Source organism: Laccaria bicolor, genomic scaffold (genome assembly GCF_000143565.1).
Source record: "Laccaria bicolor S238N-H82 LACBIscaffold_4 genomic scaffold, whole genome shotgun sequence".
Classification (NCBI taxonomy): Eukaryota; Fungi; Basidiomycota; class Agaricomycetes; order Agaricales; family Hydnangiaceae; genus Laccaria; species Laccaria bicolor.
Genome location: NW_001889875.1, coordinates 1,415,094 through 1,437,617, shown reverse-complemented (window position 1 = coordinate 1,437,617; position 22,524 = coordinate 1,415,094). Strand labels below are relative to the sequence as shown.

The window sequence follows — 22,524 nt, the reverse complement described above, 5'->3', positions numbered from 1 at the left end:
GCTCCGACATCTGTATCACCCATCCGACTCTCTACCTCAGAAGAAGGATCCGTGCCGGAGAGTCGTGGAGGCTGAAGGCCACATTTCGCAAGGGCACTCAATAGAGCATCATGTAATGTATGCATGTCGCGACCGTGGGTGCCTAGGCCGTAGATCCTTGGAGGATGTTCCGAAAGGGTATCGAGCAGGACTCGGACATCACGCTGCTGCGAAAAATCTGGGCAAGGGACACGGAGTGAAGGAGGTATTGAATTTTTGGAGGAGCAGATGGTTTCGAACGAAGTAGGGTTAACATCAGCTTTATCGAGCTGCTTTTTGAGGGTCTCGATCTGAACCTTAAGAATCGATTCGAAAGAGGGCTTATCACCTTCCAAGCCAGCTAACGTGACGAGGGTGGAGACACTGAAATGTTGAGTGAGCAAGACAGGAAATGCAGGCTTCCAATGTAAACACACAATGCCTCTTTCAAATACGCGAAGCTGAACTTATTGGTGAGGTCAGCAACTTCTTTTACCAGTCGGTCAGGATAGTCGATGGCTTTGTTGGGAAACAACTTTTTCTGCCAGTATCGTGCATAGAGAATCCGTTCATCCCAGTCTGGATCATCAAATTTACTGCGTTGATGACAAGTTAATTCTTATAGAGGGGAAAAAACCCAGTTGTTCAAACTCACAACTTTCTATCGAAACGGCTGGGTCTGGTGCTCAGACCAGGATCGAGACGATCAAAGTGATTAGTTGTTCCGATGACGAGAAGACCATCAATCCCTCCAATACCATCGAGCTGGTTAAGAAAAAAAGACCGGTTCTTGTCATTGATCAGGCTGTCAAGATCCTCGAGTATTATAACACAGGGAGACGACTGTCGGGCCTTGTCGAATACTGCTGCCATAGCTGCTTCTTCGCCTTGCCAGCCTTTGCAAGTGTAAGACTGCTGAAAAGCTAAGGAAGTGACCACATACTCTGGAAGGATTTGACGTAGAGAGGCGCATATCCTTGTTCACCGCAAGTTTTCATAATGGCCTTGATACTAATAGTCTTTCCGTTGCCTATTTATTCTTCAGCAAGGGCGATCACAGTAGTTGAAACTTGAGACAAACCTGGAGGTCCATAAAAGATTAGGCCTCTCTGAGTATTCTTGTGGGTACTTTTGATCACGACCAAGTGAGATGAGAACATACCTTCCAGGGAATCGCAAGTTCCTTATATATCGCCCCAGAGGAAAAGAACCCATAAACATCCTTTTTCAAAGCGTTCTTGAACTCTTCTTTGAGAATAATGTCCTTCCAGTCGGCCTTCTGGATGTCAACCCACAGCCCATGGTCCTTCTGCCATGATCCTTGATTGTAAACCCAAATTTCATCGTGGAGGTGATCGCTCCAACCCCCGACAGCAATGAGCAAGGTGCGTATCGCGTCCTCGGGTCCTTTGTAAAAGAATCTGATTACATAAAGTCTGCCGAATGAATTACTCAAACATTTACCCTGATGCAGTATGTACGTTTGCGTCGAAGTACCGAATCCAAGGGGAAACTGTGAATGCCAATAAACACTTTTGCACAAGCATAACTGGCCGATTCTGAACTTGCCTCGGCGACGAAAGCCAAAAATTGATGTTGCTATTGCATTGGTCAGATGTAATGGCCTCAAGATGCTGCTTTGATAGCTTACATTGAAGCTCAGTTGGAACGCTCCAAATTGGATTTGGTCCACCAATATCCCTGGAAGACCGCCCAAGCTGCGGGCTAATGGGACAAAAACAAGGTTCGAAACCATGGGGGTCTTCTCCAAAGGAGAAACGTTGACTCCAGGGAAACGAAGAACATTCAATTGCAAATCCCTTGTCATAACTAGGGAGTGCTCGGGGTATATGCGACGCAGAGCATCAGCACTGAAGATAGCAGTAGTCAGTCGGTAGGATGGCACATGACGTGGGATACAAACCCCGAGAGGGTTGCATTGGTATATGTAGCGGATGCTACAAAAGCAATGAGTGCTGACAATGAAGATTGAAGTCGATAATATACCTTGGTCAGTCCATTGGGTATAGAAGTCCTTGCGGTGATGAGGGGGTGTATGTTCATGGCTGCCCTTGCCAAACCAAACGTTCACAAACTCGTCCTCGCCACTGGCCTCTTTGGAAGTCATGGTGGTGGTGGATAGTACAAGAAGTTAGTGCAAGGTTACGAGTCAATTACGAGTACTGATACTATTAGTATTAGTATTAGTACCAATAATGATGTAACCACGTGACTATCAGCTCTCTGTTCATGGCTGCTTCAGCTGCAGACGTTCGTAGCGCACTCTCTATTCCAGATGCAACCCTTGCGGCGGGCCCCTCACAACAGAAGAAGCCGGCAGCAACGCCTGCGGCACGAAAGCCTGAAGGAATATCGCGAGAACTTTACTCACTCATTGGGCCCTCTGCACCTTCAATTGCTGCACAGCTCGCCAAACCGCGCTTGAAGCAGAAACCTAATCTTACTGGTGGAGGAAAAGTTAAATGGTAGTGCCCAAAAACTTCTGACTCCAGAATCAGCTTTCAATATTGCTTGATGATGCCAGGGAAGAACGGCCTTTCAAGAACGCAGCGCGGAAAGACGGACTGGAACTTAGGCATTGGGTAAAAGCATCGACCGATCCTGCTGCGGGTGCGCGTCTATCTATTTCCATTGTTTTTGGACTCATCTCCTGCTAGAATATCCATTTGCAAAGTATAATGTACCACCCGTGTCTTACACTTATTCCCAGGATGAATTCACGCGTTTCTTGGAAGGTGAGTCTGCTGTTGTTGATGATGCCAGCGGATACCAGAAACTTCTCAGACAAGGAATGGACCAAAGAGGAAACTGACTACCTTTTCAATGTTGTCCAAGAGTACGACACACGGTGGTATATCATTCACGATCGCTACAGCTATCCTGAAGGTACCCCTCGCACTCTCGAAGTAAGACATCTTTCTTTAGCAGCGCTTTGTCTTTTGAACCATTTCATAGGATCTGAAAGACAGATACTACAGCGTTTGCCGAAAACTTGTTCGTAACCGACCTTGGGCTGGGGATGAGGCGAGCAGGGGGCAGTTAATATCAACCTTCCAATTCGACAAAGGTTTCTTTTTTCTCTTTCAAGTTTCTAATTGTTTTGAATTTGCTTTATAGAACGAGAGTTAACGCGAAAGAAATATCTTTTGAGCCTTGAAAACCGCACGCCGGAGCAAATAGCAGAGGAAGAAGCACTTTACATTGAAATTAAGAGGCTGGAGCAAAACGAAAGAAAATTCAAGAGAGACCGGGAAGACCTCTTGAGGACGATTGCTGGCATAGATTCTGGCCTTCCAGATATCGTGGAAGACGATGGAGGACCTTTGGGGATCACGGTGGATACGAAGAAGCTGAGGAAAAAAGGTTCCATAATGGACATGGATAGTCCCGCTACTCCATCTGCTCTGTCTATCAGCACGCCACTCATCAAGCGTCCGCCGACTGCCAAGAACACTGCATATGGTACTGGCCAGAACCTAGTTGAATTGTTGATGTGTTTAACACTGTACACCAGATGCGCAACATTGTATCATACGAACGGACCTCTCTGCAAACGCGCCTGCGACCAAAGCCGCCCATCAGGCCGCCTACATTCGATCTTTCAAACTCCCCGTTCCGAAAGCTGCCATCGCTCCAAAAATTGCGCAAGCTTTCTCTGAGCTTGGTTTGTCGCATAGTCGCCTTGTCATGCCTACTCGAGAGAATTGTGCCCAATTTGAAGCATTGTTGGAAGCTACTACGGCTCTGGTGGAGACCAAGAGAGTGGTAGATAAAGTGGAGTACGACATACAGGTGTTGAAAGGGCAACTTGGCATGAGGACCAGTCAACCTGCAGAAGGTGAAGATGGTGGAGAAGGTGAAGATGCAGGAGGCGGTGACAGTAAAACGAACGGCGACTCCATGGAGGTTGACGATGCTCCTGAAAATGAGGACGAAAGAGCACAAAGCGTGGTCAGTACGCGGAGTGGTCGAAGTAGAAAACATGTGAGCTCTTGCGATGTTTGAAGGTGATTGCTATTTTGACCCTTAAAACACATTTAGTCACGGCGGTCCATGTCGATATCTTCGGTGGATACAACCAACACAAGCCTCTCGACCCGGGCAGGGTTGAAGCGACAAAAACACAGCTAGGGATATACCTGAATAAATATGTTCACCAATATCAGTGTGCTATGCAACAAAGGGTAGAAGTCGTTGAGGTCGTGTCGATAGATATGTACTACCCAGTCGTGCCCAAGAGCCTGCGAACTTGGAGCACCAACTAACTTCAGTTTTGCGCAAAGCGTAAGACGAAATTGATAACGACGGCAACTGGAAACGTCGTTTGATACTCCGGAAAATCCGCTACGGGAATACCACGCACCCAAGAGGGAAATGCACAAGACAGTCTTGTTGAAACGTTGAGACGGGGCGTTGCGGAAAGACGAAGTAAGCACTCACAGGTCCAAATCTGTCATCATAAGGACCACGTCCTCCACGGCGAATAGAATTCGCTCTCCAGTGATAGGTATACAAGGCGTAGATCATGATCGCCATGGCTGGGAGCGCGTTGGAACCGACCAAGGTAAAGATTGAATAGATGGGACTGACCGACCAAGGAAAACATGGCTGCGCTAATTTTTCCAACCTGAAAATGACTTGATACTAGGATCGCAAAGGGAAGATTAAGCGCGCACCTTATCGCCAAAGTTCAACAAGCCAACAGCGAGACCGCCGAGAACGACAGTGAAATGTAACCATGATAAGAACGTGCGTTCATTGGCGAAAGAAACTTTCGGCTCGACTCGAACGGGGAGGGCGATGCGCTTCGTCGCTGTCCGCTGAAGGAGAGGCTGGGTGGACATGGTTTAGCGAGAGTTGAAGCTAAGAGCTTCTTCGATGCACGTTCGCCAAAAACAAACAGACTAAAACAGCTAAATCTAATCTACTACGCATTTCGACACTATCCACCGAAGATCTCGAGCTCCTCAATCACACCTTCGTCCTCAAGTTGCCTCAGTGCACAGATATCGAAGCTGCGACCAAACCTCAAGATAACGCTCTTCAGTGCCGTGATCCCATGTTGCTCCACGCCAAACCGAGAGGACACCATTTTGGCAAACAGGCCGTCTCGAGCTGTTACTGCGCGGTAGTCAAGATCAACGCTTTCGAGTTTAGGACAAAGAATCACGGGTGATCTCGAATGCGAATCGTCTCTTGTGAGTCGGTGCAAGACGGATTCTGACATGTATTTCACCGGAATGCGGTTTGATCCTGCAGCACCATGCCAGATGCACAATCTGACTAGTGTTGGTGAAACTAATCCAAGAAACAGTAAAAGACAAGCTTCGTTTATGATGACACCACAGAGGGTGAGATCCTCGATGTGACAGGAAGATCGGGGAATAAAAGCCGCAAATGGGTGAAGCGAGAAAAGTTGCAAGGCGTAAAGGGTAAGTCGACGGAGAGCGGGAATTGTCGTGTTTGTGAAAAGAAGATCTGTAATAAAATCGGAGGCGGGCCCGGAATAGCGTAAGGAGAGTGATCTTAAACTAGTGCAGCGGATGGTTGAGGGGTATAGGGCGGAAAAAATATCATTATCGTCGTCGTCGTCTGCGTAGATAGAATGGAAAACGCAATCCACGAGGTTGGGACATTCTTTGAGGAACTCTAGGCATTGAGCGATAGTTCGTGAAGCAGTGATTGTGAGGGTTGTGAGCTGGCCCCATTGTATATGAAGCAATCTACACAGCGAGTCCTCGTCACCATCAAGGTAGAGATCATGTGCGAAGAGGGAGAATGTGTCCAAGAGTGCGGAATCGCGCCAGATATTGCAAAGACTCCGGTCTGCAGAGTTTAAAAGTACGTAGTCCTCGTATTTTATAGACTGGGGAAGGAACAAACAGAGCTTTTGGAGAAGCGGTGCCCCAGATTGTGGGATGGCTGGTAAGACAGCATCAACCATTTCCCTGGGACACAGCCTGAGTGACTTCCATCGCGCGATGCGGCCGAAAAGGATACGAAAAAAATTAGTCAACTCCTCTTCAGCCAAACCATGGCCAACCGAGGATGCTGGGAGCTCACTCTCAACACCGTATTGGCCATACGAAATCGATAGCGGGCGATTCTTTGCACGCTCAAGCCACAGCTCAAGCAGTTCCACTCGAGGAAAACGCCCGAGCCTGTCAAAGTGCGAACCGACGGAGATGGAGGCCCATAGTTCGGGCGTGGCTATCGCGGAGGCTCTCCAGGCGCAACAAACCTGACATAAAAGGAGTGGAGCGGATGTGCGGCTGGGACGAATGAATTCAACGGTCGGAAGACAGTGGAGAAAGATTTCGCGTAATAATTCTTCTGGAAGAGTGGCGAGGGGATGTGGCGGTGAGGGGGTTGGATCCCGACCAGGGCTCGGGCTTGAGCTATTCTCCCATCGAGAGACGGTTCGAATCGCGTCGGACATTGTATGGGTGTGTAGGTTGTTGAAGTTAGGCGCTTGGAGTACATGACTCGTTGTGGATCAATTGCAGTCCATTCTTGCGATCGTATGTGGATCGTCTGTGGCACATACTGGTGCTGACTACAGAAACCTTTACATAAATAAAATTAAAAAAACTATCGCGCTATGTATGTCATTTGACTCTTGTTAACCAAAATCAGGTATCATATATCAGCTCTAATTAGCGCTCTGCCATTTGCGATTTTGCCTGGGTGTGTGTGTACATGTAATACAGTAAGTAGTCTTAAATATGAAAAGGTTTGTCAAATTATCTGGCCCCCGCCATCATTCGCAATCGGTCAGGATGAATTGTTGGAGGAACACCTTGAGCCGGAGGCCCATTGGGATCAGAGTCAGAAGGGCCCCCTTGTGAGGGCGTTAAAACCAAGTGGAGGGAGGCCACCCGGCCCACCTGGCGGGAATGGAGGAATGCCAACTGGAGGTCCACCGCCGGGAGAAAAGGGAGGGGGACCTAACCTCACAATTTCAACAGCAGTCTCCTCAAACCTAGGAGACAGAACATACCGTTCGGGAACCCCCCTGGCGGTCCCATGCCATTTGGAGGGAAAGGAGGAGCGCCTGGAGGCATCATCGGAGAAAATCCTGGCCCAGGGGGGAAGGGAGGTCGCGCTTGGTAGAAAAGAAATAGTGAGAGGGAGGTTGGGGTACGAAAGGCAGTCAGACATATGTCCACCGAACCCTGGTGGGGGCATGAGTCCATCAAAACCCATGGGCGGGCCACCGTATCCGGAAGGTGAGCCGCCTAAATGTTGAGGTCCAAAGCCGAACCGTCCTGGAGGCGGGCCACCACCCGTCTCATACGCCGATGTAATCTGGTCAATGATGCTCTGGGCTTTATCGTGACCCAGCGCTGTATATTATTGTGTTGCTCAGCATTTAGCCTACAATGTAAGGTTATGAGAACGCAGATGCATAATAATCTCTGACGTTTGAAAGATGATTTCTTCCGCTGTTATGGGCTTTTCGTACTGTAAACCAGTGAGTTTCGTTGAGGCAAAGAAGGACCCGTTACAACTCACCAGAAGCAGAATCGTGAGTCAGAAAGACATCACAATAGTCGCAGTAATGTTTCTATTGCAAAAAAGTTAGAATCTGCCAAGTGGAAGATTAGAGAAACTTACCCGGGTACTATGCCCTATCAGTACTTCGGCAGACCCTCTCAGTCGGCACTTTCCTGATCTCAGACTTTCCACAAAACATCTTGCCACGAAATTTGATACAGGGCCTCCTGGGTATAATCCAATCTAACTCCGCTTTTTTTCGTCAAAAAAAAACGAAGAATTGGCGAAGTTCTGTTTTTTGACCAGTCACGGTCTGTCACGTTCATCCGCCAAAAAATGTGACATTTGTGACCGCCGACTGAGAGGGTCTGCCGAAGTACTGATATAGCATAGTAGTGTGGCGGGAATTAGGCTCTTGTAATTTGCAGCTGCAAATTTGCCCTGCAAATTTGCGCTAATTTGCTGATCAAAGCTACAAGCCCGAAACCAGCATGCAAATTAGGGCAAATTAGCGAGGTCTTGAGTGAGAGAACAACGGCAGGTTTCGGCGTCATTTTCTGTTAATGGGCATGCTAATGGCTTCGTCGAGGTCGATTTTGAGCGACGTCTGTGAATTCGAGGAGTAGCTCGGGATTTTGCTCACAAACTCAATCACGTAAAACCTACTTTGAAAGTCGTTCCATACGCCCGCCGTCAAATGTGCACCTAAAGAAATTCTTTAGACTCAAACAGCACGCAAGTAGTCATCAGTAAATAAGTTCCCTCCTCGCCATCGTTGATCCCCCCGTGCAGTTACTTGTGCACATAACAAAAAAGTTGGTCAAGCAGACCCTAATTTGCGTGAATTAGCTAATTTGCCCTATTTTGCGGGGCTAATTTGCGCAAATTAGCCGGGCTCCCGGGGGCTGCGCCCCCGGACCCCTACCTGCAAATTTGCCGAAATTTAGGGTGCAAATTAGGGCCTCTTTGAGGCCCAAGCAAATTTGCTTGGGAGAATTAGGGTATGGGGCTATTTCCCGCCACACTAACTTACCGGCATGGAACAAGCATGACACTGACAGGATGTGAAAGATCACGTGTTAGATCGAGTGTTCAGGCCCTTCAACGTTCAACGTTCAGCACTCAGCAAGGACTTCCACCAGTCACCAGACATAATGGACCTTTCATCTTCGGGAATCCAGGAGCCTTTTGACCTGATCAGACTTTCACTCAGTGAGCGGGTGTTTGTAAAGTTGAGAGGAGATCGGGAATTGACTGGGATCCTGCATGTGTGTAGATTCCTTGCCTCATTCGTCGCGTTTCCTTTTGGAATAACTCGAAGTTGGTGCAGGCTTACGATGGCCACATGAATTTGATAATGAGCGACGTTGAGGAGACGATCTTGATCGTGGATACGGACAGCGTGCCAACTGGCCAGGGCGTTGTAAATGTAGGGTTTGATCTCTCCTTTTTTTCTGCAAAGAAGCTGATAGCTACAGGTTGCAAAACGGAAGATGGAAATGCTCTTCGTAAGAGGGGATGGTGTCATCTTGGTGTGTTTTGGCTTTATTTTGGCTTTTTATTTCTTATGAAACGTGGTCTATCCAGGTATCACCACCAGCGCGAACATAGCGCTTCCCAGTGGTAGTCTCTTTGGATTGGTTGCCTCTATCGACGCGATGATGCTCAACATGTTTCGCATGTTTTATGGCGTGGCATTGTTATCAGAGCTATGGTCTCCACATTGCAGAAGCAGCTCAGCCCTTTAGCTCGCCAGCACGGAGGAAGATGTAGGCCAATCTATGAGATATTTTTTATTCATCTTTTGGATATTGGGTAGCAATGGAGTATTAAGACGCCTGCACTGTGCAGCAATATTTTGGTATCTTGACGGAATTGTAAGACAAAGTCACGTTTTCGTCGTCGGGGTTGTTTCCGTCACGTTCAAGTTGTCTCCGTTACCTCGTTGCTCTTGCCTTCCAACCATCATGACCATCTACCGACACTTTATCCCCTCAAACACATCTCTCTCCGATGATTATGACGAAGAAGATCCTATCCAGTCCGGCTTCTTCAATGTATACCAGCCTGTGCTTGTTGAACCAGTCCCCGCCCAGTGGTCGTCCAAGCGTCGCCCAGGACCAAGAAAACCACCGATGTACTCCCCGATTTCAACATTGCCACCAGAAATTCTCATTCAGATTCTCAAGTATCTTCATTCATCTCGAGATCTTCTCAGCACTCTTCGTGTTTCACGCACTTGGTGCGAGTGTGCCGTAGAACTCCTATGGCACAAGCCCGCCTTTCCCAAGTACGCTACACTCGAGAAGATGGCGAAACTGCTCAATAAACCCAATCAGACCTTTACCTACGCGCGCTTCATCCGTCGCCTCAACTTTCTTTCCCTTGGATCCGACCTCCGTGATGACATATTCTCCCTATTTATTCGCTGCGACCGCCTCGAACGCTTAACCCTCGTCGGTTGCGCACACATATCAGGCAACATCCTTTTCAGAGTTCTCCCCGCTTTCGTAAACGTTGTTGCCATTGATCTCACTGGAGTCGCACAGGCTTCAACGGAAGCCATTGTCGGGTTTGCCTCTGCAGCTAAGCGGTTGCAAGGCATCAATATTTCAGGATGTAGTCTTGTTTCGGATGATGGAGTTCTCGCACTAGCAGCCAACTGTCCCCTGTTGCGAAGAGTCAAATTAAGTGGTCTAAATCTACTCACCGACACGCCCATCATTGCCCTGGCAGAAAACTGTCCATTCCTTCTCGAGATAGATCTCAATGAATGCGAACTCATCACGGACATCTCAATTCGCACCATATGGACTCACTCTGTCCACATGCGTGAGATGCGACTTTCCAATTGCCCAGCCCTGACGGATGCTGGGTTTCCTGCGCTTCACCGTCCAGATATGCCAATGGATGCTCCAAACCCCTTCCCGCTCTCTAACAAAAAGCAAGATGACCTTCCACCCCTCTTTCTGTCGTCCTCCTTTGAGCATTTACGCATGCTAGATTTGACCGCTTGCGCTCAGCTGACGGATGATGCTGTGGAAGGTATCATATCTCATGCGCCCAAGATTCGAAATTTGGTGCTATCAAAATGCAGTCTCCTCACCGATAGGGCTGTTGAGGCTATATGTAAACTTGGGAGGCACCTTCACTACCTTCACCTTGGCCATGCTAGTAAGATCAATGACCGTGCAGTTCGCACGCTGGCTCGATCTTGCACGCGAATACGATATGTTGACTTTGCCAGTTAGCTTTAATTTCTTCGCTCCAAAAAAATGTTAAACTAATAAATGTTTGCACAGACTGCGCATTGCTAACGGACATGTCGGTTTTTGAGCTTTCAGCGCTACCTAAATTACGCCGCATTGGCCTCGTCCGAGTAAATAATCTAACAGACGAGGCTATTTATGCCCTAGCAGAACGACATGCCACACTGGAACGGATTCACTTGTCATATTGTGATCAAATATCTGTCATGGCCGTTCACTTCTTGCTCCAGAAGCTGCACAAGCTTACTCACCTCAGTCTCACTGGCGTGCCTGCGTTTCGTCAGCCAGAGCTGCAACGATTCTGTCGAGACGCACCCAGAGTAGGCATCAGTATTTCTATCATTTCTATAATTTGCTTATCGATTAATACCTGCAGGACTTCAACTCCGCACAGCGCCTCGCTTTTTGCGTGTTTTCTGGAAAAGGCGTGTCACAACTCAGAGCCTACCTGACAGAGTTGTTCGATCGCATCACCGAACTGAATGGCACCGATGATACAGACTACGACGAGGACGACTATGATCTGGATGGGTACCACGAGGACGATATTCCAGAGCCAGAAATAGGAGGAGAATTTGAAGACGATGACTATGCGCGCCAACGCGTCTTCACAAACCCCTATGTAACAACATCTCGTGGTTCGCGCCGCACCCAACCTGAACCTGAACCTATGCATCCAGTCCAGTCCCACGAGTTCGTTTTTCAACGAGAACGCCCCGCTCGAACGGTTACGGTACCCAACCCTACACTGGCTGTCGAAGGGCGCGGTATACCAGAGATATCACCATCGACCAATCTACGGGGGGCAACGTCCATCTTAAATGCTCAGATCCAAGCAGCTACACCTGGCCCTTCGCGCCCACGTGGATACCCTCGGGGGAATCGTTCACTTGCAGATATGTTGCCCATTGTGGAGTCGTCGCAGTCACCCCCGCCGAGTGAAGTGGCATCTGAACGCAGCGTTGCAACAGACAATTCCAATGGTGCGGGCTTCTTTCGTAATTATCAGCAGGGTGGTTCAAGGGGGGTTCTTGCTGGAAGCAATCGTGTTTTAACTCCGGATCTGAACTTCGCAGAAATAGGACATGGTCGTGGTGCCCAGGGGTCGTCTGCGTCAGCATCACGGACTGTCGCGCAAGATCAGACTCCACGCCAGCCATTTGTTGAGTTCAACTATCAAGAACGATCCACTCAAGGACCGTCGCAAGCGGCCTCTATAGAACTGCCGAGCTTTCCGACCGTAGGGGCTTTAAGCCTTAGGGACGAATCATCCACAGGAAATGCTTGGCAATTGCGTACAGGAAGAACTTCAGCACCCCTCGCGGGACGGGAGCTGGCAGAGCCCGTACAATCATCATCGAGTAGGGATGGTAGGGGAAGACAAGAACAGCGTGAAGCAGCTCCCCAGGTTGGGGAAAATCGGGGAAGAAGTGTTAAACGGAGTCTCCGAAACACTCTCTATGCAGCGGAGCACTACGCTACCTCCTTTTTATTTGGCCGTTCGCCAGCAGATGTACGAGAGGACGAAAACGGGGCTGGGTCGCAGTCACGCTGAATGTACCAAAAGGCGGGTTAGAGTGTTTGACATGTTATTATACAGGGCTGTTGTACTATTCTATTCATGTGTATTTTCCCTCCTTTCTCTTCTTGGTCCTACCTTCCTGCATGACAATAATACTAGATAAACCACGCAACACATTTCACGGCTATTGCACAGACACATCTTCCCTTTACGCTGGTTCTGTAAACTCATCTAGACTACAACAAATATTTATCTTTTCGAAAGTGGCATCGCTCAAAGTACAGGTGTAACTAATACAAAGACTATACCCTGACCAAATACCACTCAAATGTACTCACAAATACGCAGAATGTTTCAAACATTTGGGCAGGATAAGTAGCGCTCAAATGAAGAAGAACGAGAGGGCTGCTGCACAAAGAGGAACGAGGCTCTTTGCCATCGGTACTATAGACAGAGCGAGTACTGTGCTGGTTGCGTCGCTCGACGGTTTGGCAGCACCAGTGGTAGTGTTGGTGTTGGTTGCGTTATTCTGGACTGGTGCCGCACCGGCAAACACGACCGCCATCCCAGGTGCAGGGACGTTGACAGTGCATCCCTTGGTACAGTCGATCTGCACATTAGCGGCGGCCCACGAATCCGCAGCTTTGACAAGCTTTCCATCCCCCACACCTCTGAGCGTTTGACCACCGCAAGAAATGTTCATGGTTTCTGCCATGCTGACAGCAGTCAGGTATTTCACGGTGATAGCATTGCTTGAGCCCGACTTGAACGACGAGGAAGGAAGGGAGAACGAAGCGGAGGGCGCAGAGGTCGAAGTTGCGTTGTAATAGTTGAAGAGAACGAATTGTTGGACACTCGAGTCGATGGCATCGTATACGGCGTATCCGCTGACGGTGGCATTCAAGTCGGTCCTCGATCCCATTATATCAAGGTCCACCACTTTGCTGCCATTTTTGGATTGTAGCGCTTCAGCCACTGCCAGCAGGGCGTAGTAGGGAGGATTGGTAGTCCAAGATCCAGGGCTTGGGTCAAACAGGTTGTATGAAATCCCTTGTTCCCTTGTATGGATGTAGGCTGCACTGTACCCCACTGATGCCAGTTGGAGTGCATAATCTACTGTCCAGAGAGAACCGACAGCGAATGTGTTGGAAATTCCTGGGATGCCTCCACACGACGCCGAGTTAAATTCCGTCATAATGAGTTGTGGTCGTCGCGACGAAGTATTCGCGTTAACGATGTCGATACCCGGCTGCTCCCAAGCAGAAAGATTGACCACTATAAGTCTTTTACCAAAACATTCAACGAAGTCAAATGTAAAACTTACCATTTGGATGTTGCACGTAGTAAGGGATCTCGTACTGGTAGCTGCCAAAACAGTTGTTTTGAGGGTAGTGCTGAAGACTAACGGATCTCAGATCTCTTTAGAAATCGTGGCGCCATGCAGGACACTTACGAGATATACTTCAGGACATCATCAAATGCGGTAGAATATCCTCCCGTTAACAAAGCATCAAGATTCTTCGTAGACGGGAATTAAGGGTTAATGCATTCAAATATTTTAAGTCGTCGACTCACCCATGCACAGCATATAGTGGGACCTCCCAAGAGAGGCCGTGCTAAAATGTCACCTGCCGAGGTGTTAGTCAAGTGGCTTGCGGCAGTTCGAAAATCCTTCAAAAAGGTTTTAGCCAACAGTCCAAATTTCGCTTGCTCATAACTTCCTCACGTCGATATAATTATCCGTCGTGTAGTTTTGGATGTTTGGCCGATCCCCGTGAGAAGTGTAAAGATCTGGTTCCTGTCGAATACAGCACAATCACGGTGAACGAGGTTCGTTGAAACAAACAAACAGCATACATTTCCTAAAAGAAACCCATCCAAATTATTGCCCAATGTCTCCTGCACTGCGGCTGTGACCATCCATCAGATTGCCGTACAACGGATGGCACAACCTTTGTTTATAAATACACACCTGCCTCGACCGGGACATTTGGATTGTTAGGATCAAGGAGAGACAGGCCTTTTGAGACAAACGTGTAAGTTATTACCGCCACTTGGCCAGACATGGGGATGTACCAATCAGATAGTTGGCGCCTCCAACCTCTCCAGCAATTTTATTGAGGACATCCCAAAGAACTGGACCGTAGTTGACTGACTGGTCATTTGCATTCAAAGCTCCTTGGATGTGTTGAACCATGGGGGAAGTCTGAGTTGATACATAAACCGAACTATCCATCGAGTTTCCGCCTATCCTGATGCGCAAAGGCACAGCGCCAGTGCGCAAACGCAGAGCGGAAAGGTAATTAATGACTGTAGCAGGGATGGTCGACGTGTCATTTCCAACTGCGGTTCAGGACTTTCAGCGTTCAGAATCTACTGATCACAAGAATGGTTCTCACAATAATCATTCACAAAACTGAGCTCGAAGCTGATCCCCAGGAAGTTGGGATACACCACATTTTGCGAGGACGGCGCTGCGGGTACGTTGACTTGAATGACACTGGTGGCAGAGCATAGAGGTATCAGAAGGGACAGACAGGCGAACTTAAAGAGGCCAGATATGTTTGAAGGAGTGGTAGTGTTAAGCATTAAGCACGTACGTTGGAGTAGATGAAGAGATCGATGGGAACGCTCGACGGGTCTTATTCGACCATCAAGCGCCGAAAATCAGTTGATATACGTTCGGAATGAAGTAGAGCCGTAACGGCATCGAACATTGCTCAACAAACTCCAATGAAGTTGTTCAACCAATCTTGAGCGCGCTGGCAGCGTCGTCTAGCACGTTCCAGCATGAAGCTGATTTCAAATGGGCAAGAGTACTAACTTTGAGCCGAAAAATGGCGCTCAGCGCTCACTGGGAGTTCGCCAAACTTGAGGGGTGCAGTCTGTCAAGAGGCCTCAGATCCACCGATGCTGGACGTCCGATCGGTCACGTGCCACTGACAGCGGCTATTTCCGAGCTTCGGAAACGCAAGTCGACGCTTGGTCGACGCCGACCTCAATCCAATGCTCGACCACTATTTTATTACATCTAGTAGCGGAATATGATTTAATTCAATAGAACATGCTTGTTTTTGAATGGGAGGGGCAAATGTATCTGTTGTGCTTTGGCAATGTGACTGGCATTGGGCTCAGACTGGTCTTGGTGATGTGTAACTGGACTCGAGGCTAGAGGTTTCTCAAAGCAAATATAAGTACCAACTTAATTGAATTACTATTTATTCATTTAGCAATGCTCGAGGCCATAAAGTATATGTTGGGAGGTGCCTGGTATGGTTGGAGAAGATTGGGCCTGTTTTCTCTTCTTTTCAGCTGGAACTGGCAAAGGGTATCGTAGTGTGTTATATCAAGTTATTATACAAGGGTTTGGTACACCAGCAGAGACCTCAGAATGTAAGTTATGTGGAAGGCAAAGGAGGACACGCTTCGGAGAACCTTCTAGCCGAGTAGCCGGTGGTGGCTGTACCTCCCCCCCGACTCGACGTACTGGATCGGTGGATCTAGGGCCAAGTACTTCGCTTAGGGTTCTTTGAAGTAGTGTTGCCGCAAAGTTCAAAGCAAAGTTCAAAGTGCTTTAAAGTCGGCTATTTCCGACTTCAAAGGACTTTAAACCTAAAGTTGCTTTAAAGCGATTTCTGCTTTCGGTCGACGGTCCACAGCCTTCTAGTCGCGACGGAGGCTCGCCGCTCCCTCAGCAGATGAGCAAAAACTGTTTACTTATGGTAGAACATAATAACATTAAGTGGATGCAAGTTCTGGCTAAGTAAAACAGGAATAAGTAGGCTGGTCAAGGTCAGAATTCTCTGGTCAGAGATCATCCTCTCATAACGGAGATCTAGGTCCCCCTCTGAAACTACCCAAAATATCAAGCCTGCTCTCGCGCTTGTTTTCACCTTCTTCAGAAAGATCGGGTCATTGGACTACTTTTCGCGAAGACAACCTTTGTCTGCTTCACGATGTTAGAACTGGTGAGGGGAGCCATTGTTGGGACCTTGCGCGACCGACTCATTCCGCTGAGAGGTTTCATACGAGCTGATTTACGCGCCTCAGCCCCGAGGTTTGCGCTTGCACGTCGCGTGAATCAGATGAGGGAGAAACGTAAACGGTCGTGCGCGCGACGGACGTTGGTGAGCTCGCGCATATCGTGCATGCTGATATCCGGCGAAGATTTGACCATGCCGGCGTGACTTTGCGGCAACACTATTTCCAATTCCCAGATTCTTTGGGGGCTTTTCGTCGCTTTCTTGTCAGTCTAGCATCCCTCTGATGGTCCTTGTCAACTCCAAACGCATCCTGTAGAGTGTATTCAACAAATCGAGCCTTTTCGGTACAATTTGAAGCTGAATCGATAAGTACAAAGGAGTCGACAACATCACCAGGACCCGAGAAGCACCAGGGGGTACTTGGAAGAGAGGAGAACACAGAATATGAACCAAATTTGGTGGGGGTGTTGTCGTTTTAGCGCTGAACCCGGGGAATGATCCCAGAAGTGTTCCAATCGATTTTGCAGCATCGGCGTATTTAGTTGCGCTGTTTTTGACAACGAAAGGATGTAAACCGTAGTACTACAACACTATTCAGTTTGATAGTAGAAATGCAGGTAGATGAATTTACGGGTGTGTCAAATGCAATGCACGCAATGATCTTCGGCCATAAGGGAGCTTGAGCATCTGGCCGTGAGTTGACAAACTCACGAAGGGTGTCAGCAGCAAGTAGGCCGCCCATACTGAAGGCACTCAATTAGATCGAGTGCGCGCGTTGAATATTTGGCAGGCAACGTACCTGTGCCCGCACAAGACGATCTTGGCATTACCTGCTTCTCCACCAGAAGCAACCTCACGCTCGACGGTCAAGGTGGTAAGCCAGTCTGCGAAACGGACTACCGCTTTGTCCTATCGTAGAGAACGAGGTCAGTCTTAGGAATCAAGAAACCTCAGCCATACGTACCAACTCCCCTTTAGTCTAGGTATCAAGATAGCCGTTCTTTAGCTGGAAATGGGCTGCAATTGCATCGGTACACGTCACCTCGTACGCAGGGAACACCAAACATTCCACCTTAACATTCGATATGGTCTCCGAGAGGATGTGCTCCAGTCTCTTGGGGAATTCTCGAAATGTTTGGTCGGTCCCTTTGAACCCGTGGATGAAGACGACAAGAAGTGAGTCTGGAACCGATTTCGTCAGAGCCAGTTCATTCGCCGCATCTCGCTGTTCAGATTTCGTCGGTTCAGTGGTCATGGGTTTATCCGACGTCGACGGGCCATGAATGAGTCTGACTCTGTTTACAGATGTTGAATGGCTACATTTGCAGCGCGTAAGGATTACTGGTGATGCTGCAGCTGATTTTAACGGGTATGTATGTATGCTACTTAACAAATAATTCATGTTATATCCCCCAGCTCTGGCTCCGGTAAGGTGCCTGGGTCTGAAGCATATCTGGGAATTCTTGAGACGAAGGAGAAATAGACCGAGACAATTGAGCCGATGCTTGGCTATCGTGCAGAGCTGAGTACACAGTCCGTGTCATCCGGGATGTAGTGTGATCCTCTTGATGATGATGGTGCAACAGGACATTGTTCACCACTTGAGGTGCTGCATACCTGCGTGAATCAGAGGAGACTAACTGTGGTGCCGCCGGATTAATTTGGAGTGTCCCAGAGCGAAACATATTCACGGGGGGGACATGATGAGTTAATTGACCCCTGTTCGATGATAAGGATGCCTCAGAATTCTTGCGTGCAAAAAAACCAGGTCGCGATCCATCACCTTTCAGGGCTTTGTCAGTATTGCCAGTGGCGGGCTGGAGAAGCGCTGCAGGGTTTTGATTATACCAGGACTGTTGTCCCTGTGCTGCCGGTGTGCTGCTATTGATAGAAGAAGGAAAAATCGAAGGAGGGCTGGTACCGAACTTGGCCTGGCTAGGGCCCTGCAGAGGAGGGGGTTGAGATTGTGGGGTAGACACAAGGTAACGCTGCGAGGGTGGCTGCAAAAGTGCTTGCGATGAAGATGTCATGCCTGTGGACAAACTTGACTGTGAAGACTCAGAGGTTTTAGCTAGAGCGCGTTTAGGGGGATTCCATTCTATTTCTCCTGCATACAGGTCATTGGATGCGAGGTGAGGTTCAGATCTATGCCCCGTTGGGACATCGGAATCTTCCTCTCCAGTGTATTCATTGCTTGACTCGAGCCCGATCTCCAAACTTTGTGTCAATTGCTGTTCGACACAGTCCCTCGATTCTTGTGATGATTTTGAAGATTCCAACCCTGGTGGAAGTTGGGACAATGCTTCTGCTGGATCTGGTGAGGTATGTGATAGCGAGGGCGGACTCGAAGCAGGCGGGGATGGTAGAGAAGATGCTGCTATGATATGGAGCAATTTCTATAAGTTTGGTGGTCCCAGTTATGGCAAATCTTGATACATACGGTCATTCGAGGAGTTTGAAGCATATTGATCTGGATTAGATAACACTCCAGTCATCATGCCAGAGAGCGATAGGCTGTCCCCTACACCTTCCTCTGCACGCTGCAGCATGGGAAGGTCAGCGCGCTTGACAGGGACAGCATTCCGGATATGTTGATTAAGGATGTGGTGGATGAGATCCTGGCTGGAGGGAAAGGTGGAGGAACACCAAGACCATCGACAACTATTGAGGTGAAAAGGTGACAATTGCGGCAACGACGACGACGATGATGCTGCTAACGACATGGGTGCTTGACGGCAGCTTGACGCGACGTCACTGTCACGTTCACGTTGCATAACGAATGTGTCACGCGTTTTATCTTATCTCGTCACACTCATGTTCCAAGAGAAACCATCACTCGACTACCTTGGGCTGAGCGCAGAGTATCATCCTTCTCCAAGGACAGATCCAATTTCATTTCTGACAATAAATATCACAAAGTTGCCCCCACATTTGCTGCTTCATTACAGTACCATTACCACTCCAAAACAACGAGCTGCCATTCCCACTGTGAGGAACAGACGGTTGAGATTCACCAACCAAAACCCTCCAGAACTACAGTTTAATTCTGCGCGGAACACATGGCCGCTGCTCTGGAAGGGGCGTGAACGCCGAGGAATAGAAGAAGGTGCAGAGGAACGAGATTGGGCCGAGAACAATTTCCTGCAAGGGGCCAAGAAGCATGTTGGGAAGTTGGCATCCCTTCTTGGTGGTTATGAAGAGGAGAGAGAGGCGGAGCGCATACGGGTGCTGTACAGAGAAAAGCCTGGGGGCGAATTTGTGGCAGAGGAAGACAGTGAAAGCGATGAGGAAACGGAAGAAGGAGAGCAAGAAGAAGGGCAAGAGGAGGCCAAAGAAACGTTTGAACGTCTTATTCGAGAACACTTCATTTACGGATTATTGGAGGCAAGTAATAAATTGAAGCCGCCTGCTACAGCTACTGAATTTTATGAATCCTAGGACATGGACTACGACAGAGTTGATTGGGATGATACATTGGATGATGACAGGGATGCAGAAGACAAATGGTTTGACGAGGACTAGTGTGACATCGTGACATGTCGTGACTCGTTCCCTACTTACATCTCCCGTCTTTGAGCCCGCCCTAATGCTGTCAACGACAAGTCCAATTCCATTTGACCTCCATCAAGGTGTCGTCAATCCAGAGAACTTGTCGCTTCCAGACCCTTCCCTGAAAAAAAAAAAGAAGAAAAAGCGCCAAAGTGAAGAGAATGATCAAGACTCTCATAATAGGAAAAAACGCAAACATTATGATGATTCACCGCAAGACCAAGACTCATCGTCTGCGGACCCCACCGTGAAGAAGAAGAAAAGGAAGAAAGACAAAGGAAAAGATCTGCCTCAAGCAGAGCCGTCCATCGACGATGTAAATGCGCAAGCAACCGCTTTACTTTCTGCTATTGTTGCTGCTGCAGCTGGGAATCCGGTGTCAGACCCTCCTCCTCAGATGGCCTTTCCGCCGCCTTACCACCCTCATATGCCTCCACCGGAGCATCAACATTTCGGGCAATATCAAGCCGTGCAGGATGGTTTCAACCCTTATGCCCAGCCTTTATTCCCGACACCTACAGATGCTGCAGGTGCCTTCTCAGACATTAACTTTGGGTCCAATGAGGACGTCCTTCGTGCTCTTCAAGATCTGGATATTTCCAAATCGCCAATGTACTCAGGACTCTCGGAGAGGCTGCGGCAGCAGCGAATTTCCCATCATATCCACCCCAACCTGGCTTTGTGGCACCCCCCATGCCAGAACCGGTTCCACCCACTCCATTGGGGCAGCTTCCCGTTGCATCAAACGCCATTTTGGGGCTGCCGCCCAAGGCGCCTGCGCCACCTAATGTACCTCTAAGAAAGTCTGAGAGAAGCTTTGGGGCGACTGATTCGCATACAAGTCCTGACCACGCATACTTGCTCGCAAACAAATGGTTGAACGCCAGCAAATTATCTGAGCTTGTCGCAAATCAAGGTGTGGGTGTTAGTTTTCAGGCTGCATCTCACTACTTATCTGTCATCAGGTCTTGTATACAAAAAGGGGAAGTTTTCAACTATCGAGGATCGACAGCTAGAAGCCGCCATAGAACACTACAAAGTCGTGAGTATCGGAGACGCCTTTACTGCCTTTTATATTTATTAAGACACGCGATTAGTCTAAACAAGTAACGGATGAACAAATACAAGAACTCGTCTTCCCACAGAATGAGAAAAACAAGGATAATGCGTTCTGGTCGGAACTAAGTGAGCATCTACATCATGGTTTTGTTCTCCATCCCTGACCTCTTACTTTCAGCATCGGCTGTTGCACAGCGCCCCATCATTGCCGTATATCATCATGTTCGCAGGATGCGACATCCAAACAGATTGCAAGGACCTTGGAAAAGGGATGAGAATGATCGACTTAAACAGTCTGTCAAAACGCCCTTCTAGTTTGTTGCGCGGTTCATGACGCGTACTACAGAGCTGTGGCAGATCTTGGCCAACAATGGGAGAAGGTAGCTGACCGCGTTGGAAGGCCATCTTCAGATTGCCGCGATCGTTACAGAAACCATATTCTCAATCGAGACATTCGCGTTTCTGGTGTGTTATTGGATCACATTATGGTTAGAATAACAGCTTATCTGATCATAGGGCATTGGTCCAAGGAGGAGGAGGATAAACTCACACGCATAGTCACGGACATGACCATTAACCAAGGAAAAGATGCCGACAATGATGTGTTTTGGGGGCGCGTTAGTGAGCTCATGGGTGGGACACGGGGCCGGCAACAATGTAGGATTAAATGGTAAGGTTTACTTTTTAAGGTTGGGACAATTCTTCTGACACCCCTTCACGTAGGACGGATGCCTTGAACAAAACCATCAAGAATCGAGGGCAAAAACCGAGATGGAGCCAACAAGACGCCTTCATCCTCGTTCACAAGTAAGCCTTTGCCACGTTAGTGCCGTAAAATATACTCAATAGTCATGTTCCAGAGTTGACTCTCTCAATGTTCGAGATGACACTGAAATTGACTGGAAAACGATTCCAGACCCAGATTGGAATCTTTGGAGTGCACACACGTTGCAACGCAGGTGGATGACAATGAAAAAAGCGATCAAAGGATGGTACGACATGAGGCATGAAGGTTGTTATTCTTCACTCTTTGTCTTCAGCGTATGTGTTGCTGACCTTGCCGCAATAGAAATCATGGATATCTTGCGAGAGAAGAAGGCCCAGTTACCACCCGTTGCGCCTGCCCCAGTTACCCGAAAACGGAAAGAGCGGAAAGTGACAAGCGCTGCAGATATTATTGAGACTGATGTCAGAACGGCTGGGTCAAGCACGGGTCCTGGGACATTGGCTGCCAATGAGGACTCTGAATCTTCCTCAGATGAGTCGACCGACTCGGAATGAGATGTAATGTTCTTTATAGGCATACCTAATGAGCACATACTATAATTTCGAAACAAAACAAATCATTTTACGCTCGCTTTGAGCAGTCCAACAATTCAGGGTGACAAAAGCATGGGACAGTGGATGTCAGTGGAAAAAGTTTGATTACCGTTTATAGGCGCCGGCAACGCTGGAACCAAGAGTCATCCAGCACTGTCACCAACCACGCTGTCTTCATTACTTCCTGTAAGTATTGCATGTGGAAGACGCGTTTTGAGCTTCCTTCCTCGAGGTGACTCTTTCAAGCTGTCAAGTCAAGTCCCGAAGCTCCTTCTCATTGACCGCC

The 22,524-nt window shown here is 48.4% G+C and overlaps 12 protein-coding genes across 12 annotated transcripts; 5 read left to right on the top strand and 7 right to left on the bottom strand.

Moving 5' to 3' along the window:
- Window positions 1-353: 353 nt before the first annotated feature.
- LACBIDRAFT_152223 (uncharacterized protein) lies at window positions 354-1,906 on the bottom strand (the record flags this gene model as incomplete). Its single annotated transcript, XM_001876551.1, has 8 exons — window positions 354-402; window positions 456-614; window positions 674-914; window positions 962-1,048; window positions 1,100-1,127; window positions 1,181-1,425; window positions 1,533-1,617; window positions 1,670-1,906. Coding segments are annotated over 8 exons (1,131 nt in total), but the record flags the coding sequence as incomplete, so codon positions are not given.
- A 362-nt stretch (window positions 1,907-2,268) lies between these two features.
- Window positions 2,269-4,044, top strand: LACBIDRAFT_311614 (uncharacterized protein; the record flags this gene model as incomplete). The annotated part of the gene is made up of 7 exons (XM_001877012.1): window positions 2,269-2,504; window positions 2,564-2,649; window positions 2,697-2,774; window positions 2,824-2,945; window positions 2,995-3,106; window positions 3,157-3,501; window positions 3,554-4,044. The coding sequence occupies 7 exons, from the start codon at window positions 2,269-2,271 to the stop codon at window positions 4,042-4,044; spliced, it is 1,470 nt and encodes a 489-aa protein (XP_001877047.1).
- A 262-nt stretch (window positions 4,045-4,306) lies between these two features.
- On the bottom strand, window positions 4,307-4,883 carry LACBIDRAFT_246424 (uncharacterized protein; the record flags this gene model as incomplete). Its single annotated transcript, XM_001876550.1, has 5 exons — window positions 4,307-4,350; window positions 4,403-4,427; window positions 4,480-4,577; window positions 4,630-4,666; window positions 4,716-4,883. The coding sequence occupies 5 exons, from the start codon at window positions 4,881-4,883 to the stop codon at window positions 4,307-4,309; spliced, it is 372 nt and encodes a 123-aa protein (XP_001876585.1).
- Window positions 4,884-4,981: 98 nt separating this feature from the next.
- Window positions 4,982-6,478, bottom strand: LACBIDRAFT_311612 (uncharacterized protein; the record flags this gene model as incomplete). The annotated part of the gene is made up of 1 exon (XM_001876549.1): window positions 4,982-6,478. The coding sequence occupies one exon, from the start codon at window positions 6,476-6,478 to the stop codon at window positions 4,982-4,984; it is 1,497 nt and encodes a 498-aa protein (XP_001876584.1).
- A 300-nt stretch (window positions 6,479-6,778) lies between these two features.
- Window positions 6,779-7,606, bottom strand: LACBIDRAFT_311611 (uncharacterized protein). Its single transcript, XM_001876548.1, has 4 exons — window positions 7,555-7,606; window positions 7,440-7,503; window positions 7,040-7,385; window positions 6,779-6,986 (listed from the first exon to the last, which is right to left on the bottom strand). The coding sequence occupies exons 2-4, from the start codon at window positions 7,447-7,449 to the stop codon at window positions 6,893-6,895; spliced, it is 450 nt and encodes a 149-aa protein (XP_001876583.1). The 5' UTR covers window positions 7,450-7,503; window positions 7,555-7,606; the 3' UTR covers window positions 6,779-6,892.
- Window positions 7,607-8,690: 1,084 nt separating this feature from the next.
- On the top strand, window positions 8,691-9,147 carry LACBIDRAFT_246149 (uncharacterized protein; the record flags this gene model as incomplete). The annotated part of the gene is made up of 4 exons (XM_001877011.1): window positions 8,691-8,804; window positions 8,867-8,959; window positions 9,009-9,068; window positions 9,124-9,147. 4 exons carry the CDS (start codon window positions 8,691-8,693, stop codon window positions 9,145-9,147), a joined length of 291 nt encoding a protein of 96 aa, XP_001877046.1.
- A 524-nt stretch (window positions 9,148-9,671) lies between these two features.
- Window positions 9,672-11,256, top strand: LACBIDRAFT_245866 (uncharacterized protein; the record flags this gene model as incomplete). The annotated part of the gene is made up of 4 exons (XM_001877010.1): window positions 9,672-10,428; window positions 10,486-10,782; window positions 10,839-11,125; window positions 11,182-11,256. Coding segments are annotated over 4 exons (1,416 nt in total), but the record flags the coding sequence as incomplete, so codon positions are not given.
- A 1,453-nt stretch (window positions 11,257-12,709) lies between these two features.
- On the bottom strand, window positions 12,710-14,916 carry LACBIDRAFT_311608 (glycoside hydrolase family 79 protein; the record flags this gene model as incomplete). Its single annotated transcript, XM_001876547.1, has 9 exons — window positions 12,710-13,602; window positions 13,652-13,728; window positions 13,781-13,845; window positions 13,903-13,998; window positions 14,054-14,125; window positions 14,185-14,237; window positions 14,300-14,347; window positions 14,404-14,670; window positions 14,727-14,916. The coding sequence occupies 9 exons, from the start codon at window positions 14,914-14,916 to the stop codon at window positions 12,710-12,712; spliced, it is 1,761 nt and encodes a 586-aa protein (XP_001876582.1).
- A 1,658-nt stretch (window positions 14,917-16,574) lies between these two features.
- On the bottom strand, window positions 16,575-17,565 carry LACBIDRAFT_311606 (uncharacterized protein; the record flags this gene model as incomplete). Its single annotated transcript, XM_001876546.1, has 4 exons — window positions 16,575-16,892; window positions 16,942-17,053; window positions 17,110-17,219; window positions 17,338-17,565. The coding sequence occupies 4 exons, from the start codon at window positions 17,563-17,565 to the stop codon at window positions 16,575-16,577; spliced, it is 768 nt and encodes a 255-aa protein (XP_001876581.1).
- A 1,162-nt stretch (window positions 17,566-18,727) lies between these two features.
- Window positions 18,728-19,084, bottom strand: LACBIDRAFT_311605 (uncharacterized protein; the record flags this gene model as incomplete). Its single annotated transcript, XM_001876545.1, has 1 exon — window positions 18,728-19,084. One exon carries the CDS (start codon window positions 19,082-19,084, stop codon window positions 18,728-18,730), a length of 357 nt encoding a protein of 118 aa, XP_001876580.1.
- A 40-nt stretch (window positions 19,085-19,124) lies between these two features.
- LACBIDRAFT_311604 (uncharacterized protein) lies at window positions 19,125-19,832 on the top strand (the record flags this gene model as incomplete). The annotated part of the gene is made up of 2 exons (XM_001877009.1): window positions 19,125-19,694; window positions 19,749-19,832. 2 exons carry the CDS (start codon window positions 19,125-19,127, stop codon window positions 19,830-19,832), a joined length of 654 nt encoding a protein of 217 aa, XP_001877044.1.
- Window positions 19,833-20,552: 720 nt separating this feature from the next.
- Window positions 20,553-22,199, top strand: LACBIDRAFT_311603 (uncharacterized protein; the record flags this gene model as incomplete). The annotated part of the gene is made up of 9 exons (XM_001877008.1): window positions 20,553-20,775; window positions 20,825-20,901; window positions 20,957-21,044; window positions 21,097-21,211; window positions 21,265-21,383; window positions 21,435-21,588; window positions 21,642-21,725; window positions 21,779-21,930; window positions 21,988-22,199. The coding sequence occupies 9 exons, from the start codon at window positions 20,553-20,555 to the stop codon at window positions 22,197-22,199; spliced, it is 1,224 nt and encodes a 407-aa protein (XP_001877043.1).
- Between the last annotated feature and the right edge of the window lie 325 nt (window positions 22,200-22,524).